Raw genomic sequence first — 20,145 nt, forward strand, 5'->3', positions numbered from 1 at the left:
GTTTCACCTCCCAATGTATACATTAATGAACCATTGTTAAGCGCTTTGAACACTTGGACAAGCGCTATAAAAATGCAATTTATTAAAAATGCATTTCATTATTAACCGAGGGGGGTTTAGACCCTGCAGGTCGACTCGATGAGAGCCTTTATCACATATGCTGATGGGAATTCACTAACCTCTCCACTTCTCACTAAATGAGCAATGAATAGCATTACAACTCAAAGACTTGATTGAAGTATTTATTAAAAGTTTGCAGAATTACAGTACATTTCAAGCACAACTCAAAAACAAAAACTGTTAATTGTGGACGACACCATAAAGCATTACACTTGTAATATTGCCCACCATTTTCAATTCATCATAACATTTAGAGACGTAAAATATACACTTCTATATAGCAAAAAACAGGAAATAATCATAATGGAGGTAAAAAGGGAAAAAAGGCATACAGTGAGGGGAAAAGGGGGTGGGTTGGGGATTCAGATTTTACCGGGGCCAGTTTCAAATTGCAGTCGTCCGTAGGTGCCCTTTGAGAGCGGTTTTGAAGGAGTCAAGGGATTTGCATGTCTTAATGACTGTTGGTAGCTGCTGGTTGGTATCGGTATGGCGTTCCACATTTTGGTGGCAAAAGGCTGTTGGTAGGGCATTCCACATTTTGGTGGCAAAAGACTGTTGGTAGGGCGTTCCACATATTGGTGGCAAATGACTGTTGGTAGGGCCTTCCACATTTTGGTGGCAACACTTTGTCGTGCTGCTATTACCTCAGGGAGTCAGGGGTTCTTCCAAGCATGGCAGCTCCCTTCAAAACAGCCTGCTGGGGCAACCATGGGCAAATAACTTTGCACTGAGCACCAAACTGCTCTGTAATGTGTTTGCGTAGAATCTCACTTGAGGCAAAATTCCCCACTAACAAGAGGTAGTCAATGCTGAGATCCTTTTTAAAGATTTCTTTGAGACCTTTAGTGATGCCACTCAGACTTTCATTGAAGAAATATCTCATCTTTGCTCTTGAGATTGTGATCACCCCATCGCCCCAGCTGACACCTTGCACATTCTTGAAGTACTTCTCTATTGGTTGCTTCTTATGAGCTAGGTAAGCTAAGTTGTAAGGACAGCGGATCTCTATATCATCATCCACATCCTTAAAGACTAAGAAGTCATCGATCATGTTGAGTTTCTTTAGAGCTCTACTTTCATACTTTACATACCAACGTTCATACTCATTCCAGAGATCACAAGAGAATATTTCCTTTAGGCAACTTTTAAAGTTTTTTGCAACCTGCTCCTCTCCCATACCATTAGCAGAGGCCTTGTGACTCCTCCAACACATACTTCATATACCGTGATGTCAATGGTACCATCTGCAAGACAACAATGTTAGGCATTCAAATATGAAACAGAGTAAAAATGTAGTGACGTTGCATACATTTAAAGATAAGGATTTAGCAGTATACTGTAAATACAGTGAATGTGTACAGCTCGCATGCACACACACACACACACACACACACACACACACACACACACACACACACACACACACACACACATACACACACACACACACACACACACACACACACACACACACACACACACACACACACAGTATATATGAGTCATTGAATAAGTCTGCATGAATAAAATATAGCACAACATACCTCCAAAACAGACAACAATGTATTGTGTTCCAGGTTGTTCCAGTAGTAGGGTACTACTTGTCGTGTTGTCATCAACAAAACCATCTGAGGGCAGCTGCCTACACCAGATGAGGGCTGCTTCTGGCTCCGATGCCATGACCAACTTGTCCGGTTGACTTTCTCTCACAATGCCAGCCTGAAAAGAAAGAAAGAAAGAAGGAAAGAAAGAAAGAAAGAAAGAAGAAAGAAAGAACAAAAATACTATTTAATTTCACACATTTTCATGCGGAGAAGATATCATATAGAAGATAATAATCATTTTGATAATGTCATGCAATTACATGACATTATCAAAATGAGGTAATTACCTCTGATGTATATTTTATGCACTATGGTCACGAGCTGAATGTAAGTGCTGAGTCCTCATTCTTTTCCTCCGTTATGTTTGTTTAGTCCGACTAGCTCCAGGCTATCTAGACTCTTCCTGACTCTTCCTTATCGCTGTAATGGCAGCTCTGCTAACACAAGTATCTGGTATTTTTGTAACCTCGAAAAGAAATGCTAAAAACAAGAAAATTATATTATGAGACCTTTATTAATTAAATAAAATAACATTTTACAGAAAATATACAATATTCAAAATTGGCCAAATTGTCACCTATCTAAGAAAGGATTAGAAATTAATTTTCACAATATGGAACAGTGTCAAACAAAATGTAATGACTCAAATCCTACTGCTTGGCGGGGTGGGGGCGGGGGGGGGGGGGGGGGGGGGGCATTTTAAATATATATATATTATTTCTGGGGGGGTCCCTAGTTCAAACATGATTTTTTGGGGGTGTCTCCAGTTATTGTAGTTGTCTGTCTTTAAGGGGCCGCGCCCAAAGTGCCTGGCCCCTTAAAAACAAAATTGCATTTCTGGCTTAACCGTGCAGTCAGGTTTTGTTAAACTTGGCAATATGGTATGCCAAACGGTGAGAACGCAAAGCCCACGGCCATTGGCCAAAGGGTGGCGCTATAGCACTCAATCGAAAATGCAAACTTTGAACAGGCATAGCTCATGAACCGTTTGACCGAGCCAACAATAAAACTTCGATAGACATATGCGTCTCCTGATGTCAAACAACTTTTGTGTTCTGACTTTTGACCTCTGACCCTGGCTAATGCTACATTCACATGGAATCAGGCAAGCAGTAGATGGCAAACTGGAAGTCATTTTAGTGGACGGGAGCAGGACGGTAAACGGAACAGGACGGCACGGCAGCCTGGCAGCCAGATCCGGCGACGGTAGTGGCAGACGGCATCAATGTTAAAATATTTAATCTTTTTACCGTGCCGTCCAGCAGGTTTTGCCGTTTGCCGTCTACCGCTTGCCTGATTCCATGTGAATGCAGCATTAGATCACCCACTATTTTTAATTATACATATTTTCTCATGTCAGCGCTCCAGGCCAAACCATGCAGTTGTTTTTCACGAAATGTGGCAATATGTTAGAGGGCTATGTCACCCTGCTTAGACACAAAGCCCACAACCATTGGACAAAGGGTGGCACTGTAGCACTCGATTGAAAATCAGGCATAGCTCATGAACCACCAGCTGATGAACCACCAGTAATAATTACTAGGTAATTAGTACTAATACATAGATAATAATTTAGACTCCCTGATATTGGTGTCCAGTTATCGGTGGTGGACAAAGTAGCGTACGTATGCTCAAGTGCTCCCCCCCTCTTTTTCCCCCTCACTGTATATATTTCTTTTCCCTTTTTACCTCCTTTATGATGAATTCCTGTTCTGTCTATAAAAGTGTCTATTTGTACGTCTCTAAATGTTTTGATGATTTGAACATGGTGGACCCTATTGGAAACAAGTGTAGGCCTAATGCTTAATTGGGTCGTCCACTCACAGTTAACAGCCTTTGTATTGAGTTTAAGCTTGAAATGTACTGTAATTCTGCAAACTGTTAATAAATTCTTCAATCAATCAATCAATCAAGTATTCCTTTTAATGACAAATTAGTGAAATTACAAAGTACTTTTTCCTTTTATTATCAATGCATCATGGATTCATCTATCTATCTATCTATCTATCTATCTATCTATCTATCTATCTATCTATCTATATATATTAGGCCTGTCAGTCGATTAAAATATTTAATCGCGATTAATCGCATGATTGCCCATAGTTAATCGCCGATTAATCGCAAATTAATCGCATATTTTGTATCCATTCTAAATATACCTTAAATCAGTGGTTTTCAAGATTTTTCATATCAAGGTCCATTATGTATTCTGCATTTGAGCCACAGACCACCATTTGATGACATTTAGCCTTCCATTTGGTTACCAACTCTCCATCATTTAGCTGGGGACCACCTGGAACCCCCTCAGGGACCACTGGTTCAATCAGAACCACTGCTTTTCAAGTTTTAAATACTCTTATCAACATGGGAGAATGCTTGCTTTATTGCAAATGCCATGGAAGAGGGAAACAAAATCATAAACTCAACTCAACACAGTCTCACACACACACACACACACACACACACACACACACACACACACACACCAGGCGAGAGCTCTCTCTCCTGTAAGCACGCACGCACAGTCAGGCTGTCAACATTAGCTTTAGCATTAGCATGGTCTGTGTAGCATCACGCTATCACAACTGACTATGTTTGTCAACCAAAACTGCCAGAGTTTTGCTTTTGCCCAATGCCCAATTCAAAGAGCTTCTGATCTAACACGTTGTGGAGCAAATTAATTAATAACAAGCCCAACGAACGCGACGACTCGAGTGCTCACAGCTCAACTGCCCAGCCCACACTGGTAGGCTACACTCTATCTGCGCACCGGTCCTGCACAGGCTGACGGACGAGTCACTGGGAGAGAGAGTGGGGAGAGAGGCGGGGCTCACTGACTGCCTGCATTCACATGAATGCGTCTCTCAACTATTCTGTCAAACTTCACCGTGCGTTAATCGCGCGTTAATTAAATTAACGCCGTTAAAATGACTTTGAGTTAACGCACGATTAACGCGTTAACTTTGACAGCCTTAATATATATATATCTATATATCTATCTATCTTTGACAGTTACACACCTCCACCACCAGGGGGCGAAATGCATTAAGGCATCAGTGCCTGGATTCTTTATTGCGCATGCGTGAAAACTTTGACCCGGTCAGAAGTACTTGTTTGCATGACGTGGCTACGCCAGTTTTCCACGGTAATGTTGTTGAACAAACATGTTGTCGTGCCTCTCGGGAATTGTTGATGTTTGTGCGTTTATTACACATTCTATATTACAGTAGGAACAGAAAGCGTGGTGGAAATGTCTCCCAAAGGAGGTCAAAAGCGTCAAATGGAGTCTGTACGGCTGAAGATAAATGAACAGCTAGCGTCGGTGGGAGAGGAGATATTGTTTGTTGTGGACAAACAGCAGCGTGGCGCTGCTGATGTTTGTAGTGTGGAGCTTAGCGTCAGAGTGTTTGTGTTGGAGCGCCTCAGCGCGGTGGGAGAGTTCATGGTCAACCTCTTCCAGAGAGAGATGGAGACACTAGAAACTCTGCTGGAGACACAAAACAAACGGCTGGACATTGATTTTGATATGGACATCGATCTACACACTGCAGGTTAGTAGACTCTGAACAACACCAGCTTAGCTACAAGTAGCATTAAGCTAGCTGAACTGAACTACATTTACCAGTAGTTATAAATTACATATATCCCTGTAAACACAGCCATAGATCGGATGCCTCCGCTCCCAGTGAGCAAGGAGACATCGGCGGCATAAATGTGCTCCACGCTCTGTTCGTACTCACCCAATACATAATTCCAAAGACGTGGAGTGAGATATTGTCCTCTAGTTTCACATCCATGTAAAAGTTCAGGCAGAAAACGGTTGTTTATTCAAATATGTGATCTTTTCAAACATCTCTCATATATTTTCCCGGGCTGCAAACGGACGACATTTTCTCAGGGCGAGGGGTCCGGAATGACAGCTGGACTTCCATTTATGACAGTCACTCGCAGGGCAGGGTTTTCTGCTGCACCCTAGGCTCCAGAGTCACAGGCACAGCGCACAAGTGTAGGTTACATTAATGAAAAACTTCGGCCACATCAGTGAAATAATGTCCGATGTCGGGCATCGGTGCCAAAAATTATGGATACATCGGTGAGACCGATGTCAGGCTCTACTCACAACGCCTTGCTCTGCCAGGCGTTGTGAAGAGACTCAAGACACTTCTTTTTTTAAACGATGGTTATCCTGACAAAACAAATAGGTGAATAAATGTCATCTTTGAGTTGACAAAAGCACTTTGAGTTCCTCTGCTGATGCTACCTTCTCTCTCCTCCTTCTGTCTGTGTGTAAAGAGGTTTCATCTGAATATGAGGAGAGGAGATCCAGTCTGGTCCAGGAGGAACAACAACATCCACAGATTAAAGATGAACAGGAAGAGGAGACTGGTGAGTCAACTTTGACATTACTACGTAGGAAGATGTGGTGCAATACTCTCTCAGGTAAAACACAATGATGTTTTATTAGTATTATTCTAACAAGACTAAAGGGTTATCCAGCAACTGTAACGATAAAAACGCAAGTTACGAATGTAACTATGGTTATGTGAATTCCTGGATGACTGCCAGTAGGCAGTAAACAATAGTGAATATACCTCTCGCGCTCCGCGTAGGTCGAGTCTTAATATAAACAAAGTCATGTGACGTGTAGGCTGACCGTGCGTCCCGGTAGGCTATATAAGCACGTGACAGCCCACACCCGGCCTCTTAAGAATCTTCTCGCCCTGAAAGATTCCGAGTGACCGTTATTACTGGCAGTCATCCAGGAATTCACATAACCATAGTTACATTCGTAACTTGCGTTATGTTTCATTCCTTACTGACTGCCAGTAGGCAGTAAACAATAGTGGATGACTCATACCAGAAGTGTCACGAGGAATCGAACCAACCTACTAAACTGCCGTAGCAGCCAGTGGCAGGATCGCTGACGTCAGTGAGGATCCAGAGGCCACATCAAGGCGATAGAACCTCGAGAACGTGCAAGGGGCTGTCCAAGACGCCGCCGCACAGACGTCCGCCAGTGACACCCCTCTCATCGCCGCCCAGGACGTGGCAACGCCCCTGGTAGAATGGCAGATGACCTCGGAGGGGGCAGGTTTACCAGATGCTTCATAAGCCTTCTTAATCGCATCCACTGCCCAGTGGGATAGCCGCTGTTTAGACAGCGCGCCTCCTCTATTCTTTCCGCCGTAGCACACAAACAGTTGCTCTGAGCGTCTAATATCCCGTGTTGCCTGAATGTACAGTTGCAACGCACGGACTGGACACAGTAAGTGGGCCCTTTCCTCCGCCTCGGATGTAAACGGGGGAGGATGGAATGCCGCCAACTCTATGGCCTGGTTAACATAATCGGGGGGCAGAACCTTTAGGCAAGAATGACACATTTGGCCAAAGTGTGACCCCAGTGCCGCTAGCCTTCCACCGAAGGCATGCGGGGCTAATAGAAAGTGCGTGGAGCTCACTCACACGCTTAGCTGTCGTAACTGCTAACAGAAAGGCAGTCTTGATCGATAAAGAGCTCAAGGACGACCCATCCATAGGCTCAAACGGCGCCCTGCTCAATGCCTGCAGGACCAGAGGCAGGTCCCAAGCTGCAGTACGCCTCACCCTAGGGGGGGCGTAACCTCTTGGCACCGCGCTGAAACTGTGTCACCCAGTAATGCGCACCAACCGACCTGCCATCAATATGGCTATGATTGCAGGATATAGCGGCCGTGTGCACCTTCGAGGTGGAGGCCGCACGGCCGGCATCAAGTAGACACTGTAAATAAAGTAGTACGTGTTGTATAGGGCAAGAGACTGGGTCCAGACCCCTGTCGCTGCACCATGATGAGAAAGCAGCCCAGCAATTCGAGTACACCAACCTTGTGGAAGGGGCCCTTGCATTCCGCAAGGTCTCACATATTGAGGGGCCTAGTCCACTCAAGAGTGACTGATCCCTTTCAGTGGCCATACCCAAAGCTGAAGGAGGCTCGGCGATGGATGCCACACCTTCCTGTCCAGCTGGGACAGGAGGTCTATCCTCACTGGAAGCTGCCATCGATCCTCGTCCAACAGACTGAGGAGCGTTGAATACCATATTCTCGAGGGCCACCTGGGGGCCACCAAGAGAACTCTGTGATCTGACGATCTCACCCTGTGAAGCACAGGCAACAACAGGTGGATCGGGGGAAATGCATAAAGGAGCGCTCTCGGCCAAGCGTTGGCGAGAGCGTCCATCCCGAGTGGGGCACTGGTCTCTGCCAGGCTGAACCACAGAGGACAATGAGTCGTGCCTTCTGAGGCGAATGGATCTACGTAGGCTACCCCGTGCCGATCCGATATCAACTGTGCCACCTGGGGGTGCAATCTCCACTCCCCAGGGGGCAGTCTCTAACGAGACAGGTAATCTGCCACAGAGTTTGCTCTGCCTGGCAGGTGCCTAGCCCTCATCGAGGAAAGTAGAGGATAAGCCCACGTCCACAGGCGATGGGCTTCCCTCAGGAACTCCAGAGACCTGGTCCCTCCCTGATGGTTGACATGAAACACCACTGAGGTGCTGTCCGTCCGAATGAGCACGTCCTTCCCCCTGAGAGAGGGCAAGAAGTGCTTCAGCGCCAAGTACACAGTCCGGAGTTCTAGCACATTGATATGGCGTCCTCTCCATCGAGAGCACCATACCCCCTGGACTGACCTCCTCTGCCATACCGCGCCCCAACCTTGAGGCGAGGCATCTGTTGTCACCACATCTCGTCTCGCCGGGACCGAGCCGAGAGGGGCTCCACTCAGCAGGAATGCATTGTCCCGCCAGCAGCGGAGATAACCAAGGCACCTGCGAGTGACTCTAACCTTGACCCCCCTGTGTAGACAGGGGTCCATGTGAAGGCCGTTGAACCACCTCTGTAATGGGCGTAGATGTAACAGCCCCAGAGGAGTGATTGCTGAGACTGCGGTCAGCATGCCGAGCAGTCTGAGCCATGTTAGGACGGTCAACCTCGCCCCCAGGCGGAAATACCGCAGGAGGTTCTGAATTCTCTCCACCCTCTGTGCAGTCGGTCGTGCCTGCATCGATACCGAAGCTAGGGACATGCCGAGGAAGGTGGTCTGTTGCGTTGGGAGCAACGAGCTCTTTTCGAGGTTTACGGTCATGCCCAGTGCCTCGATGTGAGCGAGGACTCTGGACATCACCTGTTCCGCCTCCCTGAATGGGGGGGGGGGCGCAAATGAGCCAATCGTCTAGGTAGGGAAGTATCTTCACTCCCGACAGGCATAGCGACGTTAAGGCTGCCCTCATACACCTTGTGAAGATGCGGGGAGCCAGAGACAGGCCGAACGGCAAACTGGTAGACTTTGCCCTGAAAGGCAAAGCGGAGGTACTTTCTGTGCTCTGGATGTATAGGCACATGAAAGCAGGCATCTTTGAGGTCTATTGTGGTGAACCACTCCCCCTGTGTGATAGCCTGTAAGACGTCGACTTTGTGAAACATCCGAAACGGATGGTCTAGTATAGGCCTGAGAGACCCTTCTTTCCTTGGGATCAGAAAGTAGGTGGAGTAGATCCCTTCGTTCTGTGAACGTGGGTGAACCGTTGTTATTGCTCCTTTGTCCAAGAGCTTGGCCACCTCTTGAGACAAACACTGGGCCTTCACGGGGTCTGTGACTGAAGTCACCCTGACCCGTGAAGGTGGTGGGGGTCGGCGGCGGAACTGCAGCCTGTAACCTTGGGACATTGTTGTAACGACCCATGCATCCCTGGCATGGTCTGCCCAGTAATTCAGGTGCTGCTGTGAAAATCTGCCCCAGACCCTCAGGCTGTGCCTGGGGGGTTATATGGGGGCTTGGGGGGGGGGGGGGGGGGGGGGGGGGGGGCGCCGGCTATGTCCTCGCCCACGCTGGGGCTGGCGAAGCCGCTGCCCACCTCTGGGCTGATATTGCCCTCCGCCTGCTGCCGCCTGGTCACGTTGCCAGGTCTGCGGCTGAGGATTCAAGTAGCCCAGGCGTCGCGGATCCCGTGCGCCACGTGGCTTAGAGGGTCGACCGGGCGGTGCCCTCGAGCCTCTGGCCCGTTGACCCCAGTCCTCTGAGGCCTGCCTTGACTGCTGCTTACGCTGCAGTGCCTCGTTTGCCTCCGGGCCAAACAACTGGCCCGGCACCACCGGAAGCTTCCGTAGCGCCTGTCTGCAACTGTCAGACATAGGCGCCTGAGCAAGCCACACCTGACGTCGTGTCACAACCAAGGTGGACATCACATGGCCAAGTTCGCTTGACATTAAGGCGAAGGACTCAAGAGCCACATCACTGGGCGAGGAGGAGCACAGAGAGAGAGTTTCCCCAAACGGGCCATTGTGGCAGCAGAAGCATATGCCTTTGTCAGCAGGTCGCCAGTAACTGCGCACTGGGACAGCGGGTTCTTGCCTTCAGTGCCTCATCTGGAGAGAGAACCAGCGCCGCAATGCACTGGTCTACAGGAGGCATGCGAACCAGTCCATGCACTTCTGCCTTATCCATGGAGGCCAGGGTCCTTGCATCCTTGCCTCGGTGGGCAGATGCACCCGGCTCAGCCCAGCACTCCTTCAGCTGACTTAGGTAGTGAGGCGAGGGTGGGACAGCAAAGGGTGGTATTTTAGCGGCGGCAGCCCGTTTGAAGAACGGGTTACTCGCCCCACGAGCAGCTGACAGGTCGTCCAGCTCAATCTTAGCCAGGGCAGCACGCAGCGTTGAACGCAATGTGCAGGGCCCGATCCCCAGCTCAGTGCTTCCCGAGCTTCTGCGGGAAGTCTCTGAGCCATCCTCAGCCTGCACACTATCCACCTGGGGATCACCCTGAAACCCCCTTTCGGGGGAGGGGCCCCCCTGGGGATATCATCCTCGTCATGGAACATAGTCTGAAGCTCTAGTTGACATGGCGTCATCATCATCATAACCGTAATCTAATTCTAGATCATCATCGCCCTCCGGCTCCTGGACCACCTGTGGCGGAGGAGGCGGTGGCTGCTGGACCGCCTGTGGCGGGGGAGGAGGTGGCTGTACTATTGCCTTAAGGCGCTCTATTTCAGCCCTCAAATCGTCCATTTCATGGCGATATGGAGCAGTCGTGACAGCCGCCGTTGAACTCTTCCGGGCCAGGTGACCGTGCTCGGCGCGAGACCCGCGTTTTGAGCTTCACCCTCCCACCAGAAGGGACCCCAGCGGGGACCCCAGAAGGTGGGAGGTTTCCTTTGAACAGGAGGTTCTCCACCTCACGCAGCCTAGCCTCTCTCACAGAGAGTGGTAGAGTGCCACAGTTCATACATGGGTCAATCAGGGCTTCCCTGAGATGACCGACACCCAAGCATGTCGGACACAAGTCATGTCCATCGTCGACTTGGAGCTGAGCGCTACAGGACGTACGCGCCATAGCTCAGTAGTCTCAAGCCAGTTGTATAGCCAGGCAATACCAGCGAGAACTGTACGATCACAGAACGCGTCAGTAACCTCCAGCAAACAGAGTAGCTAACCGGTCAGGCTAAGATGGCCTTCTGTTAGCTTAATGTCAATTTGACACTTAACTGGGCAATCCCCGCGAGAGCTGTGCAGCCACAGAAATGAAATGAAATGAAATGAAATGAAATGAAATCTATATTTACCCAGGGTATCTGGGCTAAGCTCAAGAACTTGTTTCCAGCCAGGCCCTGCTCATAGAACACATTTCATCGTAGTGGTTGATGCCTTGTTCAAGGGCATTTCAGCGGTGGTAATTTTAACGTGTCGGACGGCTGATTCGAACTGGGAACCTTCCGGTATCTAGACTGCGCCGCTATCCGCTCGGCCTGCGTGGGAACCTCCAGTAACGTTTATTTTCTTTATTTTTTTAAGTTATTTTGATTGATTAATTAATTAATTAGATTAATCAAACAAGAATGTCAGATATTTAACTAGGCAATCCCAGCGAGGACTGTGCAGGCACAGACCATGTGGGAACCTCCAGTAATCTGAATTTGTTTTAAACAAATTAAATTATTTAGATTAACTAATTAATTTGATTAATCATCAAACAAAAATGTCAATCAGATATTTAACTAGGCAATCCCAGCGAGGACTGTGCAGGCACAGACCATGTGGGAACCTCCAGTAATCTGAATTTGTTTTAAACAAATTAAGTTATTTAGATTAACTAATTAATTAGATTAATCATCAAACAAAAATGTCAATCAGATATTTAACTAGGCAATCCCAGCGAGGACTGTGCAGGCACAGACCATGTGGGAACCTCCAGTAATCTGAAATTTTTAAACAAATTAAGTTATTTGAATGAATTAATTGATTAGATTAATCATCAAACAAAAATGTCAATCAGATATTTAACTAGGCAATCCCAGCGAGGACTGTGCAGGCACAGACCATGTGGGAACCTCCAGTAATCTGAATTTTTAAAACAAATTAAGTTATTTAGATGAATTAATTGATTAGATTAATCATCAAACAAAAACGTCAATCAGATATTTAACTAGGCAATCCCAGCGAGGACTGTGCAGGCACAGACCATGTGGGAACCTCCAGTAATCTGAATATATTTATATATTCTTAATCAAATTAAGAATTAAATAATATTAGTTTAATTATCAAACAAACAATTATAACTAGGTAAATTAGGCGAGTGCTGTGGGAAACCGGCAGCACGCGGCCAACACCCAGTGTGTGGAGGAAGCCCTTTAACAACAATACATGAGAGTGTTTGTAGCTAGGGATCCTCAAGACAAACAAAGATAAATGGTGATAATTTGACAACCACAGCCTTGAGAGGACAACAATTTGCGCTCTCGGCAATAGCCACAGGCAGGATGTCAACACCACGACACATATAGTGTCTTAACAACTCTTTGGACCTGCAATACAGAACTGATGTACAGATTCTAGGAGCTACACTTACCTACGATACTCACGTCAGGTAGCGAGAAGAAAAAAGAGGCCGGGTGTGGGCTGTCACGTGCTTATATAGCCTACCGGGACGCACGGTCAGCCTACACGTCACATGACTTTGTTTATATTAAGACTCGACTTACGCGGAGCGCGAGAGGTATATTCACTATTGTTTACTGCCTACTGGCAGTCAGTAAGGAATGAAACATAAATATAGTTTGACACACAGCATGTTGTTTCCGCTTGTGCTGCTACATAAGTATAGCACGACAAGTTTAAACCCATAATCATGTTTAGCTATTAAGATATTTGGCATAAATGGTGAGAGTCACATAAATGGTCAGAGTCACAGGCACGGCACACGCAGTGGCTTTTAAAAAATCACAAAAAATTGTGATTGGCCGGAATGAGACATTACGTCAGTGACCACAGCTGATCAGGTACGAACAAACACGTGGACACGTAAACTAACAAAGCCAGTTGTTGGAGTGGTTTGCACCACTCAAAAACAGTTTGCAGAATTACAGTACATGTCAAGCACAACTCAATACAAAAACTGTTAACTGTGAGTGGACGACCCAATAAAAGCATTACACTTGTTTACCAGAGGGTCCATCTTGTTCAATTCATCAAAACATTTAGAGATGTACAAATATACACTTCTATTTTTCCAAAGAACACAACAGGAATTCATCATAAAGGAGGTAAAAAGGGAAATATACAGTGAGGGGGAAAAGGGGTGGTTGGGGGTAGATTACATTAATGATGATTAAAAAAATGTTTTGGCCACATCGGTGAAATAATGTCCGATGTCGGGCATCGGCGCCAACAATGACGGATACATCGCTGAGACCGATGTCGGGCTCTACTCAACACCTTGCTCTGCGAGGCATTGTGAAGAGACTCGAGACACTCATTTTTTAAACGATCCTGACAAAACAAATAGGAGAATAATCTTTGAGTTGACAAAAGCACTTTGAGTTGCTCTGCTGATGCTACCGTCTCTCCCCTCCTCCTGTCTGTGTGTAAAGAGGTTTCATCTGAATATGAGGAGAGGAGAGGAGGTCTGGTCCTGGAGGAACCACACCCTCCACAGATTAAAGAGGAACAGGAAGAGGAGACTGGTGAGTCAACTTTGACATTACTACGTAGGAAGATGTGGTGCAATATACTCTATCAGGTAAAACACAATGATGTTTTTATTAGTATTATTCTAACAAGACTAAAGGGTTATTCAGAAACTGTAAGGATAAAAATATAGTTTGGTAACTCATGGTCCCCTAAAAGACACAGACACACAGCATGTTTCCGCTTGTGCCGCTACACAAGTATAGCACAACAAGTTTGTACCCATAATCATGTTTAGCTATTAAGATATTTGTGCGTGAGACTTTTAAGATTTTAAGCACGAGACATGGTCCACTCAAAGGGTTAAGTGATCTGTCCAGGAAGGTTCTAATCATCAATCAGCACCAGACACTTCATTCAGGAGTGGTGGATTATTGAGCCACAATGGTTCTGCAGGCTCCACCTGGGCAACGGTGGTGCTGCAGGCTCCACCTGGGCAACGGTGGTGCTGCAGACTCCGCTTGCAGCTTGAATGGCCCTCCTAAAGGCCTCACCATGGGTGTGTTGGGCTTCCTCCTCACGGAAGACACAGGCTGGGGCGCCAACCCATACTGCTCCCGGGTGCCGTCTACATTCCGGCTTTCACCCGTCTATCCGGTGGTCACCAGACTACTCCTGGTTGTTCAGTTGTTCAGTAAACCCTTATTGAATGATAAGTACAAGTTGTTTTTACTGGTGATTTCCACAGAGCACCACAGGGAGAGGTCTACAGTATCTAGAGAGATGGCCTCCAAAAGACATTCAACGTTGTCAGAGGAACAGCCAGAGGTGGACCAGAGACGTGGACTGTTTGATGCAAAGATGCAACCTGTAGTAAAGTTTTCCCGTATAGGTATGTGCTGTTTTGTTTACTTACTTACATAAAGGGATATTTCACTTTCAAAATAATTGTGGGTATTGTTATCGTCTACTATATTTATTTTTATCAGACAAGCCCATTGTAACTTCAAACTCCATTTTAACCATCGTAGATACACAGAAAACACCCATCCCTGGTTCTAGTGAATGATATTGTCCTTCCCCTCGGGGGGTCGCCAAATTATTTTGGGGGGGTCCCCAAATTATTAAAAAAATAATAATAATCTTTTTTTTGCAACTGAATGGCTGGAAAATGGAAATGAAGAGTTTACAATACATGGTACACATGCATACACCTCCCTAATGATTATATCTGGTTTCAGTATTTATTTATGGTGTATTGTCTCTATTATTAAGGTTATTGTAGCAGTCCATTTATATTGGGGGTCGGGGCGGGGCGGGGGTCCCGAGAGATTGGCAAAGCATTTCCGGGGGTCCCCGGCCAAAAACGTTGAGTACCCCTGCCTTAGAGGGGGACAGCCATAGCTGAATGGGTAGAGAGCCTGTCTAGGAAACAGAATGTACCACAGTGATGTTGTTAGGTCTGCAGTGGGTCCCAGGACCCACGGGTGGGAGTCCTAGTAAAAATGGTATTTTTAGAAATTGTAATTTTTTGATATTATTGCATTTATACAAATCATGCATCAATTCAAGATTGAGACCTGGAGTCACCACTACACACTATATGTATGACACTCATTGTATTATTGGAACATGTTTGTTGAAACTTCCAACAACCAGTTTGAGTTTGTGTCAATTGTTTCAGTTGTCTTTTCTTTTTTTCTTGTAGTGTCATTTTGTCATAACCTTCTGTTGAACACGTATTACTTATTTGTAACTATTTAAATGCAACATTATAATCAATACAAACAAAAGATGTCTTCTAAAATCTTTACTTGGACAAGTAAGTAAATGTTATTGTCCAAATGAGAAATGGCTCAAAAATGTAATGTCAAGCCCTGAAAACTCTTTGATTAGAAATGGAGAAGATGATGTTCCTCCAAAAATGCAAACATTAAATGTTTTTCTCTCCTTGTGTCTTTTTTCTAGCCGTCCCACACCTCCCTGTGTGTAAAGAGGAGGTTTTCACTGAACAACCGGAGAGGAGCTCCAGTCTGGTCCAGGAGGAACCACAACCACCACAGATTAAAGAGGAGCTACTTCAAAGACCGATGGAGGCTGATGGGTCAACGTTGACATTACTAGCAGTGAAAAGTGAAGATGATCATGATGATGAAAACAGAGAGACAGAGCCTGTAGCCGGCACCTCAACCGAACACATGAAAACACAAGCTGATGTAGAGGACTGTGGAACATCACAACCAACTAGTGACAACCAGCTCCTCTCTTCACACTGTTCTGAATCTGACACTGAAGACAGTGATGACTGGCAGGAGACCAGTGAAGGTCAGTCAACTTTAAACACACTGAAGTCACACAAGACACAACATGTGGAAGGACAAGGATTGTCTTTGAGCAGCAAGCTGTCCAAGGACTTAAAATCATCAAAACATATTCACTCCATGAGGAGCCACACAGGGAAGAAACGCTTTAGTTGTACAGACTGTGAAAAATGTTTTAATCTTAAGGCAAATCTGACCAAGCACTCAAGGATTCATACAGGGGAAAAGCCCTTCACTTGTACAGTTTGTGGTAAAGGCTTTATTCAGAGTGGTGATCTAAAAAAACACATGAGGACTCATACAGGTGAAAAGCCCTTTGCTTGTAACGTGTGTGGTAAAGGCTTTGCTCTGGGTGGCCATCTAAAAGCACACATGAGGACTCATACAGGTGAAAAGCCCTTTGCTTGTAACGTGTGTGGTAAAGGCTTTGCTCTGGGTGATAATCTAAAAACACACATGAGGACTCATACAGGTGAAAAGCCCTTTGCTTGTAACGTGTGTGGTAAAGGCTTTGCTCTGGGTGTTAATCTAAAAACACACATGATGACTCATACAGGGGAAAAGCCCTTTACTTGTAACGTGTGTGGTAAAGGCTGTCTTCACATCGGTAATCTAAAATTACACATGAGGACTCATACAGGGGAAAAGCCCTTTACTTGTAACGTGTGTGTGGTAAAGGCTTTGCTCAGGGTGTTAATCTAAAAACACACATGAGGACTCATACAGGGGAAAAGCCCTTTACTTGTAACGTGTGTGGTAAAGCCTTTGCTAGGAGTGCTACTCTAAAATCACACACAAGGACTCATGAAAGGGGAAAGCCCATAGACACATGAGGACTCATACAGGGAGGAAACCCTTTAGTTGCAGTTAGTGCCAAATGCATGGGTCAAAATGCACATCTGAGGATAATGAGGAGGAATCATACAGGGAAGAAGTGGTTAGTTGTAATAGTAATAAATGCACATTTTCCCCATGAACCCATTTGAGTTGACACATGATATAAGATCATTCATTCTATTCCAGGATGACAATGACCGATAGATACTAAAGCAGTGGAATCACATAATCTGACAATAGAGCGTCACTGTCCCGCCCCTTTCAGAACGAAGAGGGCACCAGAAGATAAGTTCCCATTCATTTCCCCATAGACATATCAAAACGTATTTATTTAAAGACCTTTTAAGCCTTGGATAAAGCCAACTCAGATTGTGACAAATCATGACAATGACAACAAATGTTGGTCCGGACAAATAATTAGAAATAAGAAAAACTCAAAGTGTTACCCTCCCCTTTTTTTTCTTCTAATTTGTTTGGCCCAATATTTTTAGTTTATTGTTATTATTTGTCACCATCCGAATTTAAAGACCACCACAATTTAGTTTCTTGTTATCTTTTTGTATGTAAAACCTATATAAACATGGCAGAGAAAGTTTTTGTCTTTGGTAGATTATTTCTCTATGGTAACACTGTTTAATTATACCGTTGGATGTGTCAGACGTTATACCTTTATACGTTTGGAAACTCAAAACAATTCAATGGCAACAGAAGGTTTGGCATTGGCAGAGATTTGTCACATTTGTTGTGGGTGTATCCCACACATACTAGCATGTTCATTGTCAGCGTGTAGATTCATAAACCAAGTGTGATGCTATGTTAACACATTTTCCTGCACATTGTGAGCTTTTACATTTGTTTCTTCAGTTTCTTTCTGTTTTCTTTTTTTTCAGGATTTGGAAAGTGAAAGTGTTTAAATGTGTCTGTGTTTTATAAATATTGAACCAATGGTAAAAGTACCAACAAGAGCTTGTGACTAAATAAATAACTATTTTGCGTCCGTTAGAATGAAGGTTCTTTCATATTCTGCAAACTGCCTACAACTGCTACAGTTTTTCTCATTTTTATTTTATTTTTTTCTTTAACCTGTAGGCTACTACCTATACTCAAGGTATTATTATTATTATTATTTGAATTGCATCCATTATTATTATGTGTTATTATTATTGTTATAATTATTTGGGGTCAAGTCCGAAAAGATCCCTTATTGTTCGTACAGAAACGCAGATCGGCTGAGGCTGCCAAAACTTGCAGTTCTGGCTTAACTGTGCAGTCGTTTTTTGCAAAACTTGGCAATATGGTAGAGGGGTCCGTGTATTTTACGGCCATTTCAATTCTAATTTCGTATCTGCAGATACGTATTCAGAATACGGTTTGGTGTTCTGAATACTGTTTGTCAAATATAGAAATGGTAAATTAAAACATAGAATACGGTTCGTTTTCTGAATACTGTTTAGAAATGGTTCATTAAAAACTTAGAAATAGGTATTTAAAACGAAAATATATATTAATTTCTCCGTCCCTCCCTCTCCCTGAAAAGGGGGCGGAGGCATGGCCACGGCCGTCTTGAGTGACAGGCAGGCTGTGCTGCTGTTACTGCAAGCAGACACAGGCAGAGCTGTTGACGATCGCACCAGGCGATATTATATTTAATTTATCCTTTATTATATTTATTTAAACAATAATTTAAATATATTAGCGTGCTTTTAGATCACACTTTAACGCACTGCTGTTATTATATGAACCTGGGGGACATAGAACCTGGGGAACATAGGGATGATGACCCCATTTATCTTCTGGATGATTGAACCCCAATGGAAACGCACTGATTAAACATCCTCATATTGAATTGAACCTATCAATAAAGTATTCAATAGATAGGTAGATCGATAATAACATTTATAATAAAAACAGTCTTTCTAATTATGCTAAGGTATGTATGCAGTAGGCTATGATACCTCGTATTTTTCTAGATAGAAAGATATGGATGAATGGATGGAGAGAGAGAGATGGATTCAATAACATAAGACTCAGAGCCGGACTTATTATTTTTTATTTTTTTATAAGATTGTAAAGTATTGAAATCCAATTCAAGTGAAATGTGTGTATAGTTATTGTATTTAGTTGTATTATGGTTAAACCATTGAGAGCTTCTGCCTGCCTGCCTCTCTTTTTAGGGGCCTGGGTACCCCAAAATGAAAACAAAATAGCCCAATTAGCCCAGGACGCGCAGCACCGCCACGCGCCGCAAGGGGGCCCTCAAATTTGCTCCAGCCCGGGGGCCCTCAGCAAGGTAAATCCGGCTCTGATAAGACTTTAAGTGCCTCATCATCGTCATCTGTGTCATTGTTTGTAATTCAATTGAATGTTTATAGAGGTGGGTCACTATAACGCTTAACGCCTTTGGGCCAATTCTCATCATGCCAACCAAGCTATGGAAGTCATTGAAGTAGTAATGAATAGAGGTAAGGTAAAGCCTCGGAAATAACAACACCTGGCAATACTGTAACTGTACTGTACTGTACTGTACTGTACTGTACTGTACTGTACTGTACACATAAACTGGGTCTTATTAGTCACTGCAGTAGGCTATGATACAACTACAAAGTTGGACCCCAATGGAAAGTGATTTGTTGGGTAGATGGAGAGATGGAGTCATGGACGGATATATATACAGACAGACAGACAGACAGACAATTTAGCGTATGCTCACGTCGGGTCGTCGGCACGGAATTTATGAATGTAAGCAGCTGAACCTCGTGTAATTTCGGTCTTAGCGTTGTACATGTCACATTTAATATGTGACATCTGAAATCAATCTGGTACGCCAGAAAATCAAGCCATTATGAACAACTGCAAAGATGTATAAGACAATTTCCCTTATTTCCTCCCAGGCACGAATAGTTCTTATAACGGCAGTTATAACCCCCTGCACTCCCTGCCTTGTTTTGGTACTTTTACAGTTTGCTAATAAACACAGTGGTACGCTTTCAGTTCACAACAAACATATTCAATTGTTTCAGAATCTTGCATGTTCAATTCATCATAACATTTCGTACAAATAGCCTATACACTTCTATATAGCCAAAAACAGGAAATCATCAAAAAGGGGGGGGGGAAACACAGTGAAAACATATACAGTGAGGGTAAAAAGGGGTGGGTGACTGCATGGGTGGGGGATCGAATTGTGTGGACCAGACCCATTGCAAGATGCTGTAGCCATACTCTGTCGTCAACCCTAAGCCATTCCAGCCTGTCAAAGTGGGCTGCAGGGGTGAGGTGGGTTCGGGGAGTGATGGTGGTGGTGGGCTGGCTGGGTTACT

The 20,145-nt window shown here is 44.9% G+C and overlaps 1 protein-coding gene across 2 annotated transcripts; it reads left to right on the forward strand.

Annotated features, from left to right (window-relative positions):
• Nucleotides 1-4,858: 4,858 nt before the first annotated feature.
• On the forward strand, nucleotides 4,859-17,815 carry LOC306919460 (uncharacterized protein). Of its 2 annotated transcripts, XM_079532235.1 has the most exons (5): nucleotides 4,859-5,275; nucleotides 6,018-6,110; nucleotides 13,631-13,723; nucleotides 14,416-14,559; nucleotides 15,636-17,815. In XM_079532235.1, exons 1-5 carry the CDS (start codon nucleotides 4,975-4,977, stop codon nucleotides 16,688-16,690), a joined length of 1,686 nt encoding a protein of 561 aa, XP_079388361.1. In that variant the 5' UTR covers nucleotides 4,859-4,974; the 3' UTR covers nucleotides 16,691-17,815. The 2 variants fall into 2 exon arrangements, with proteins under 2 accessions (XP_079388361.1, XP_079388362.1); XM_079532236.1 differs by lacking the exon at nucleotides 6,018-6,110.
• Nucleotides 17,816-20,145: the final 2,330 nt, after the last annotated feature.

Source organism: Electrona antarctica (assembly GCF_951216825.1).
Source record: "Electrona antarctica genome assembly, contig: scaffold_25, whole genome shotgun sequence".
NCBI classification, from domain to species: Eukaryota; Metazoa; Chordata; class Actinopteri; order Myctophiformes; family Myctophidae; genus Electrona; species Electrona antarctica.